This window comes from Notolepis coatsorum (assembly GCF_963971535.1).
Source record: "Notolepis coatsorum genome assembly, chromosome: 18".
In the NCBI taxonomy this organism is placed as follows: Eukaryota; Metazoa; Chordata; class Actinopteri; order Aulopiformes; family Paralepididae; genus Notolepis; species Notolepis coatsorum.
In genome coordinates, this window is record NC_140182.1 from 86,136,538 (window position 1) to 86,147,296 (window position 10,759).

Consider the following 10,759-nt stretch of genomic DNA (forward strand, 5'->3'; position numbering starts at 1 on the left):
TAGAGCTGGGCCGTTAACGGCGTTAACGTGCTGCGTTAACGCTATACTAGTATCTTGCGATAATATATTTAACGCATTAATCTAAAAAAAAAAGAAAAAAAAACGTTTTTTTGTTGTTTTAAAAAAAAATTTAAATGTACCTTTATTTACCCAGGGTAGGTTCGCTGAGCACAGATGCTCTTTATATATATATATATATATATATATATATATATATATATATATATATATATATATATATATATATATATATATATATATATATATACTATGAATACACTGAATAGACATATGCACATACATCTAATCCCTGGCACATACTGTCTGGTTCCATCTAACTGCACAGTACATACTTTTGTATATATGTTGCCTAGTTTATACTAGCTTAATTTATTTTGTTTACTTTTACTTTATATATTGTACAGTAACCTCTGGAATTTTGTCTGGAAATTATGTATTTCAAATAGACAAATGAAAGTCAAAGGACTTTAATATTCATCATGAAATGGGTATTCAGGATGGTCACTCCACCTGTGACAAAAAGAGAGTTTTATTACTGAACATGTTATATACTATTAAAGCTCCTCATAAACCAGGTGTAGCTGTACTACTTACATCAGCAGCTCCACAAAGCGAATGCTTTTGTTCAGTCCCTCGATGGCTTTCATTTCATCCTCGGTGAGTGAAAAATCAAATATCTGCAACAATATGATGTGGAATTATTGCAATAATTTCTATTACGTCATATGTGTAAATGAATATGTGTGGCAGATTAGTGGTGCTACATTATAGAAGCAGCCATTTCAAAGAATGATTTCTATTTTATGAATTTTTTTAAATGCCTTTGAATGTCTCCTTCAGCTCATAGCAGAGTTCAGACTCTGTCCAAGTCCTGAGTCGTCTGTTCTGTGCCAGCATGCCAACCGGAGCTGCCAACTCAGCAGAGTTGTGCTTGTGCAGAATGGCAGAGTCTGGTCTTGAGAACTGCTAGGAGGGAGGAGGAGACATTCAAAGGCTGTCATCATGTCAGAATCGGTTTTGGACCAGCTGATCTCACAAGTCGTTCTAGCGTGAAGAGGGGGGAGGGGCAAGGTAAAAGACAGACCCATTGTGTGACATCACGATTCTGTGGGGCTACAAAATGTGACAAAACGGCAACCAATGTAATAAAAAAAGTCAATCAACGAACAAGATTCTTGTACCGGATCTCCTCTCTGGTAAACAAGAATACCCTGAGGACTCTGGCAGGAGCACTCATTCAAGGGTACTACGACTATGCTTGCACCTCATGGTACCAAAGCACCTCAAAGGCACTAAAAACAAGATTACAAACATCACAAAACAAACTGGTCAGACTACTGCTTGACGTATATCTTGTATGTCATAAATGTCTGGATGTAACAGTACTGTATATGTATGTCGTGTATGTCATAAATGTTAGTAGCCAATTACTTAAACATCTTTTTCACAAACATAGCCACAACACTGGTAAACAAACTACCCTCCCACTCAGGGCATTATGGGGTAGAACACATAGTAGCATACTACAAAAACCTAGGGGTCCACAAAGACGACTTCAAACTTGAAATGGTAACAACCGATGAGGTACTCAAAAAATTGAGCGCCCTCCAACCTAACAAGGCCACTGGCCATGACAACATCCCCTCCAAATTCCTCAGAGACGCAGCAGCCGCCATCACCCCAGTCATCACACACATAATAAACCTCTCTATAAAACAGGGGCACGTCCCCAAGGACTTCAAAATTGCGAGAGTGACCCCTCTGCACAAAAAGGGCAGCAAATTAGACCCAGGCAACTACCGCCCTGTTTCTATTCTTACCTCCATCTCGAAAGTCATGGAGAAAATAGTCTACGAACAGGTCGAAAAGTACCTAGCGGAAAAAAATCTAATCTACGAATTCCAATCTGGCTTCAGAACGTCCCACTCCACTGACACATGCCTCCTCTATTTGAACGACCACATCAAACAAGAGGTGGACGCGGGCAAATACTGCGGCATGGTCATGCTGGACCTACAAAAGGCCTTCGACACTGTCAATCACTCCATTCTAATGGACAAGCTAAAAGCAATTGGTTTTGATAGCTTATCAGTGAGCTGGATGCAATCCTACCTGGAGGGGAGAGAACAGATGGTAGAGGTAAACGGTACTCTATCCCCCCCCCTCACAGTGAGCTGTGGTGTTCCACAAGGAAGCATACTAGGACCACTACTCTTCCTAATTTATGCAAATGACATGTCGTCAGCCTGTGACTGCAACTTGTTCCTGTTTGCGGACGACTCAGCCCTGCTGGTCTCTGACAAGAACAAGTTGCAGGTTGAAAAAACCCTCAGCACGGAACTAGGCAAAATCTGCATATGGCTCGCTGATAACAAACTATCATTACACATGGGCAAAACAGAGTCCATTCTCTTCAGTTCAAATAACAAACTCAGCAAGACCGACGGCTTCTCAGTTACAGTGGGTGACAATATTGTCACAAGGAAAGACGAAATTACCTACCTGGGTTCCATCCTAGAGGCAAATCTTTCCTGTGACAAAATGGCATCCAATGTAATAAAAAAAAGTCAACCAACGAACTAGATTCTTGTACCGGATCTCCTCTCTGGTAAACAAGAATACCCTGAAGACTCTGGCAGGAGCACTCATTCAAGGGTACTATGACTATGCGTGCACCTCATGGTACCAAAGCACCTCAAAGGCGCTTAAAACAAAATTACAAACATCACAAAACAAACTGGTCAGACTACTACTTGACCTGAACCCCAGAACCCACCTCACCCCTGCCCACTTTGACAACCTAGGATGGCTTAGAGTAGACGACAGAGTACAGCAACTTGCAATGGGCCTGGTCTACATGATACACTATACGACCGGGGTGCCCATGTACATGTCAAAATACTTCCCAAAGGTCAGTGAATACCACAACCACTACACCAGAGGAAGCTCACAAATCATGTTAAACCCAGATTCGGCTCAAACAAGGGACTAAACACGTTTCGCAATTATGCCACAACAATGTGGAACGCCCTACCCAAAGCTGTAAAGGAATGTGAATCCCTGCCCACATTCAAAACCGCTCTTAAAGAGCGCCTACGGGAGGCTGCAATTTGGGGTGGGGGAAACTGTACAACTGTACAAGCAAAACTGTACATTGGAATATCGACGAAACCATACTTGGTTCCAAGAGGAGGGTCTCGTGTATTCTTGGGTTAGGTAATTTACTGTACATTGGAGGGGGTTGGGTTAGGACATTTACAGGGGCCAGTTTCTAATTGCAGTCTCCCGTAGGTGTTCTTTGAGAGTGGTTTTGAAAGTGGGTAGTGATTCACATTCCTTTACAGCTTTGGGTAGGGCGTTCCACATTTGCGAAATGTGTTTAGTCCCTTGTTTGAGCCGATTATTTAACCTTTATTTACCCAGGGTAGGTTCGCTGAGCATGGATGCTCTCTTTTTCAGCTACGCCCTGCTTCACATTCACACAGTTCCATTCACACCTGGGAGCTGCCCAGTACAACCACAGTCTGACACTGTTGGCAACTGAGCAACTCCAGTGCAGCAGTTGGGGGTTTAGTGCCTTGCTCAAGGGCACTTCAGTGGTTGGTGTTAAGGGTATGGGAGAAAGTTATTCATTCACTTCCCCAGCCCAGATTTTTCCTGCCGGTCCGGGGGATCGAACCGGCGACCTTCCGGTCACAAACCCGCTTCTCTAACCTTAGGCCACCGCTGCCCCCACAATAGTTCCATTTTGTATATTTGACTTCATACATAGTGTACCTACAGACATCATGTTGTCATCTGAACATACCTGGAAGTTGTGTGTGATCCTCTGAGGGCTGAAGCTCTTGGGGATGACCACCACTCCTCTCTGAGTGTTGAAGCGCAGGGCAACTTGGGCACTGCTCTTGTTGTACTTTTCCCCAATAGACACTAACAGCTCGTCCTCCAGCATAGGGGGGCATTTCAGGTTCACCCTACAGGGCAGAGTCCAGAGAGCAGCTGTTTTAAAGCAATACATTTCTACGATCGGAAAACTAATTTGATCCATAAGAAACAGTGGAGCATTGTAGTCAAGGAGATGAAAAAGGTCCTCAATCAAAAACACAATATTCACTTTGTTTCAAATCCTTTCCATTTTTTATGTTTCCCTTGTATAATAACCCTGCTGGTTATTATAAAATGTTTCTGGTTGCTCTGTCTGCATGGTGTCTGTTCTGTGTGCTTTATTTCTATGCTGCAGGACTGCTAGCCTTGAGTCTCCATTGATTACACCAGCGGGCAGGCCTGTAGAGCTCACGAGGGCCTCTGGGCAAGGTCTGCCTGGCTTCTCCCGCGGACACTGGACCCATTGAGCCTCATTCACCAATACTCTCTTATATATTTACGTTTTCTTAACCGTCTGTTAACACATTGGGCGCCAAAGACAAGTTAACTCGTTTTTGGCCGCCATGCGTTGAGCGCCAATGACGAGTAAACTCATTTTTATATCCTTTTTTCTATTATTAATATTTTTTTTGTAATTTAGTAAATTTATCACCCTATAACTCAGCTTTTCAGGAATTAGCCCAGATCACTCCTAAACTATACAAAATTCACCACGGGATAACACGTGACAGGGGCGTAATTAACGGGGGGGACACAGGGGACATGTCCCCTGCATGTTTTCAGAAGGCAGTTATGGTCCCTTGCACTTTTTTATCGTCCAAAACAATGTTACACAATAATAAACGGAGATGTGACCGGACCACTAGGACCACACGGAAAATGGCTGCTTGTTCCCTCTCTGACGACCTGAGCTATTTTTATGCAAAGACAGTTGCCAGGTGGGTACAAGTCGCATTTTTTTTTTCTCCACTTTTTCTCCTTATTTTCTATTTTTCTCCCATCCCAATTTTGTCTCGCCAATTCTCCCTTCAATTCTCCCCTCCCCTGTCTCAAACGTTGCTAGACTATGCCTCCCACTGGTCGGCTGCAGTGAGGACCAAGCCTTGCATCACGTGTCCCCTCCGGTACACTAGGAGGCAGCTGTCGCATATTTTAACCTGAACAGCGCAATCTCTCAGCGGCGAGGAGTAACGCGTGGGAGGCTCACGCTGCCCCCGATACTTCCTGATTCTGCTGTACAGGCGCACCAACCGACCTGTAGTAGTCGCTGTCCACAACGTCCAATCCCCACCCACCGGCTTTCCCACCCCTAACACTGCCAATTGTGTTAGTATGAACGACCAGCCAAGCCGGTAGCAACGCCGAGAGCTTTGAAAAAAATTATGACCTTGACGCGCGAACGTATACATGAAATAATTATCTCTTTTTTGCATGTTCGACGGGAGAAAGTGACTGTCAAATGACCATAGTATTGTCTCCATAGCTATAATATAGAATATAGATATAGCTCTCCAAACATAGTGACGCACAGTGAAAATAGGCTATGGAAAGCTGGCGCATTAGCTACAGGGATAAGGGTAATGGCTGGCGCTGAAAGTGTTAAGAGAATAAATAAGAAAATCCACCGCCGCATTCATCAACCCGTTCTTAACGTCCAAATCTGTTTTTACCCAGGTGTGTTGAATGATGAATCCCACTCATTCTAAACTGAATTGCGCCTCCTCGCTCAATTAATTTGCATACAGACACGCCCCGCGAGCTCATTATAAACGAGAGCCGTGTGCACAACTTGGGTCTGCATTGCATGAGCGGATCCCCGTTTTCAACAGGTAGCGCTGGCGTGCTTTGCGACGGATCAAAATTTGATCAGATTCAAATGTATTGTCATCATACAGCACCTAGAGATAGTGGAATAGACTGCATTAATATTCCATATTTATACCGTCTAGTTGCACGCTCCTGGCCACATACCGCAGCTCGCGCACACATGCGCACGCACACACACACACACACACACACACACACACACACACACACACACACACACACACACACACACACACACACACACACACACACACACACACACACACACACACACACACACACACACACACACACACACACACACACACACACACACACACACACACACACACACACACACACACACACACACACACACACACACACACACACACACACACACACACACACACACACACACACACACACACACACACACACACACACACACACACACACACACACACACACACACACACACACACACACACACACACACACACACACACACACACACACACACACACACACACACACACACACACACACACACGTACGTGTGTTGGGAAATACCGGACCTGTCATCTATCTCTCTGAAAGGTCCCTGTGGCTAAAACCCTGAGTGCGCTCAGAACTTGTAGGTGTGGAGGCACAGGATTTGACCGGCGTGTCTTTATAATCACATGTTTGGTCATCTCACATCACTTGTGTGTGTTGTTATGTAAGCTGTCTCATCCTTTCGCCTCTCTCTCTCTCTCTCTCTCTCTCTCTCTCTCTCTCTCTCTCTCTCTCTCTCTCTCTCTCTCTCTCTCTCTCTCTCTCTCTCTCTCTCTCTCTCTCTCTCTCTCTCTCGCTCGCTCTCTCTCTCTCTCTCTCTCTCTCTCTCTCTCTCTGGTTTTTTAAAGTCTGGTTTTTTAAAGTTGTATTTGGGGGCAATGGTTGTTTTTTTATTATTATTATTTTTTTTTATCAGGGTAAGAGTTTCTTATCTGGGTAAGAGTGCTCTCGACCACTCTTAGAATTTGGTCTTGCCTAAGGGAAAAGCTAAAATAAGAAAACATTGCTGAAAAAAATGCTAGTTAAGAACAAAATAAGAGGAAATCTGTTCTTATATCGCTTCGTGAATGAGGCCCATTGAGTTTGCTTGGTTTCTTTTGGCATTTACGCATTTTCCAACCGTCCAAGACCCCAGCATTCGCACTGATTATACTGATTGGCACACCTCATTTGCTGTATATTTAAACGGCCATTTTGATGATTTGATGACGTGATCATCGGACGTGAAACATACCAATGTGTTCTGCGTCTTGAGCTCGGCCGCATCAGCCCCCTGAGAAACCTCACCGGATTACCTCACCGGGCGGAGAGCAGACCTCTGGTGAACTGCAGACTCTATTTCGTCAACTATTTCCAACTGTAGAAGGCCCAACTCAAGCAAAGTTTAAGAGATAGTTGAGGAAATAGTGTCTGCTCTCCACAGGGTGGTTTCTTGGGGGGCCAATGCGGCTGAGCTGCTGAGACACAGAACACATCGTTAGGATTTAGGTCAGATTATGACATGTCCTCCTCACAACAGAATGATTCATTTGGTTAATACATCTTTGGTTTGCCTTCGTTTACAGTGTTTGTCTGCTCTTCGTCACAGCCTTGAGCCAGTTCATGTCTCTAAGAAGATTTCTGTCAGAATATTGGCTTTACCGCATGTGGACCATATCTCCTTAACTACAAAGACACAAGCAAACATTGACAGGTTACATTCCTGAGCATGACTTTATAAATAATTTGACTCATAACTGGAATATGTCTGCAAACGTCAAATTAAATCATACTAGCTACTTTTAACAATCACAGCCTATTTTAAAGGATATAGTGGGCTATTAATGTTAATAACATTGTGTCAGTACCAGGATGCATCTCTTGAGGTGCCAATTGGGCTGTAGCCTACGATCACAATGTCATTCTGACGACAATACTCCAGCAGTTTGGGTTGAGTGAAGTATGGGTGGCATTCAACCTGAACAAAACAAAAGGAATATTCAAACTGTTTTGAGCTAAACAGACCCCTCTCTGGAGTAAAGATCCATTCCTTCCCACCCGAAACCCAGAGTGAATAATCCCTTCCCTGTATTTCTGATGCTTGCATACTGTCATTGATAAGGCATTGAGAGACAGAGATCACTCCACCTGGTTGGATACAGGCTTGTGTTTGAGGCCTGGTTTATTCAGTAGCAGCTCCAGCTGCCTGCGGTTGAAGTTGGACACTCCGAGAGACTTGACCAGGCCTGCATCTTTACAGGCCTCTAAAGCCTGAGAGAGAGAGAGAGAGAGAGAGAGAGAGAGAGAGAGAGAGAGAGAGAGAGAGAGAGAGAGAGAGAGAGAGACAGAGAGAGAGAGAGAGAGAGAGAGAGAGAGAGAGAGAGAGAGAGAGAGAGAGAGAGAGAGAGAGAGAGAGAGAGAGAGAGAGAGAGAGAGAGAGAGAGAGAGAGGATATCCCTTCAGAGATGGACGTTGATTAACTAAACAGACAAGCTGAAACTAATAAGGAAAGAACCTTAAACCAACTGGAGAAACAAGACAGAACTTTGAACACAGGCTTGCTACAGTATTTATGGTGTTGTCCTTGAGTGTGGAGATTGTGCTGCTATCTGGATTTCAGCCCAGGGGAGTCTGATTCTTTATTAATATACCATTGTTTCATAATGGATTTTGATTTTCTATATTTTTCAGTGCTTGCGTACAGGGATAGCACTTACCTCCCATGTGGCGCAGAGGTCTGTGTGGTGGTAGATGCACTTTCCACCCTCGTCTTTGGGATAGAACTCGTCTCCAGGCTGAAATGCAGAGACAGAATGTTGCATGCACCCTTGTTACTATGGATTTAGAATTGAAATATTTTCAATCCACGGTGCACAGGCTTAATGCAAGCCATACCTTGAAGGCAATGGGAAGCTCTATGATATAGAGATCGACATAGTCCAGTTTCAGGGCCTTCAGCGTCCTCTCCAAGGCTGGCCTCACCAACTCCGAAGGGTGGAATGTGTTCCACAGCTAAAAGGGGTGAGGCAAGCTTAATAAACATTCAAATTAACTGAATTGGAGATACAGCTAACAGTAGTCCTTTTAGCACGATGGAGCTTTTACTACCTTTCCACAGTAGAAGATGTCTTCTCTTTTCACGGTTCCATCTGCAATCTTCTCTCTAATGGCTCGACCCACTTCATGTTCATTGAAATACACCAAAGCCCCGTCAAAGTGCCTGTAGCCGACATCTATTGCCAGCTTTACACACTCAAACGCTGTGCCTTTGGGCGTCTATTAGGAAATAGGGGTAACATTTTTTAAGATAAGATAAGATATTTCTTTATTGATCCCCTTGGGGAAATTCAGGCATCATAGCAGCATGGGGGAGGGGGGGGGGGTACAGGTATGTATGGGCATGGTAATAGTAGAAGACATAAATATAGGCAATACAATTATAAATTATAGTAAAGATAAAAACAAGCAGCAATACAATTATAAATTATAGTAAAGATAAAAACAAGCAGTGTAAACAATATAATTAACTCTGAATATAAGCATATGAGCAAGTAAATAGTGTAATCAAAGGCGCAGATGAGGGTCTGTATGCCCTGTCAATTATTAAATACGTTACAATACATATGGTCAATAACAATAAAGAATCTGAACAATATAAAATATGTAAATTATACTATGAGTACGTAAAGTATACAGTATAGTATAGTTGTGTTTGTACTTTTTTCTGGTGACAACTGAAAATATTATGTAAAAGGAAATATATTATTGGTTATACTGGTACAGAATGTCAACAAATGATTAGTCAAGAAAGAAAAATGACAATCTTAGCAAGGGATTTCATCTTGTATTAAGCCTAAGCATTTATTTCAAGATATCTTGTTAAGACAAATGTACTTACTGCACTGGCAGATACTTGTTTCAGAGTACTTGCAGATACAAGAATGATACTTGTTTCAGTATAATGTAAAATATTCTCCAAACAAGTAAGATTATCTTAAAACATGTTTCTTGTTTCAAGATATTTTAATGCCAATGCAGTAAGTAAACTTGTCTCAACGAGGTAACGATATACTCAAGGCTTGATTACAAGATAAAATCACTTGCACAGCTTGTCGTTTCTTTTGCAGTGTAAACGTGAACTCTGTGCATGAGGGCCAAACATGTCAAAAACAGTAATCTACAAGAGTAATCAGTTTAATCTAGCAATCATGCTGTGAAATCTTTTTGCAAGTCTCACCGTTCTGGGATCTCCATAAGTGCCCAGTCCCAGCAGGGGAATGTGATTACCATCACTCAGTGGGACACTGTGGTTCTCTGACGTCCGATCCATGTCTGAGAGTTAAACAATGGCATTGGTGAGGTTGGATACTCCAAATAGATGATGTATTAACCTGTGTTATTGACCCCACTAAAAACCTGGTATCTCGTGCAGGTGTCATACACTGCGTCCGTATTGATCCATGAGTCAAAATGATATAGGAAAATATCATATCCCATGTAAGTAAGAACTTGTTTATGACCCCCATCAATGTGTATATTTATATTTTAAACCTTTTGAGAATGTGATGATAGCCAAGTATCCATAAGGTAGGGATTTTCCTATGGGAATTTCAGTCTGAGTAGAATAGGTATACATTAAATGTACAGTACTTTCAAACTCTGTTCAGTACACCTAGATATATGTGGAGCCTATAGCGCCATCTATAGACTACATGAGCAATATACCGGTCAATCCACCATGGTAATTGATTGAAAACTTTATTAACAGATTGCAAGTTAAGGGGATGCAGACCAGAGAAAGACTTTCGTCTTGTTTACATCAGGGTCCCCCATTTTCAATTCATAATGACATTAATGACATACGCAACATACAGATATATGTCTTGATATTTCTGACATACATTGATTGATTGATTGAAAACTTTATTAACAGATTGCAGAATGGGTACAGTACAGTACAGCTCAATACATACAATTGTTAAGGGGATGCAGACCAGAGAAAGATTGTTTA

The 10,759-nt window shown here is 42.6% G+C and overlaps 1 protein-coding gene across 1 annotated transcript; it reads right to left on the minus strand.

The window, feature by feature from the left end:
* Positions 1-434: 434 nt before the first annotated feature.
* Positions 435-10,078, minus strand: LOC311245009 (aldo-keto reductase family 1 member D1-like; the record flags this gene model as incomplete). The annotated part of the gene is made up of 9 exons (XM_084334758.1): positions 435-531; positions 616-698; positions 3,830-3,995; positions 7,617-7,726; positions 7,897-8,019; positions 8,466-8,543; positions 8,644-8,760; positions 8,857-9,024; positions 9,986-10,078. The coding sequence occupies 9 exons, from the start codon at positions 10,076-10,078 to the stop codon at positions 489-491; spliced, it is 981 nt and encodes a 326-aa protein (XP_084190884.1). The 3' UTR covers positions 435-488.
* Positions 10,079-10,759: the final 681 nt, after the last annotated feature.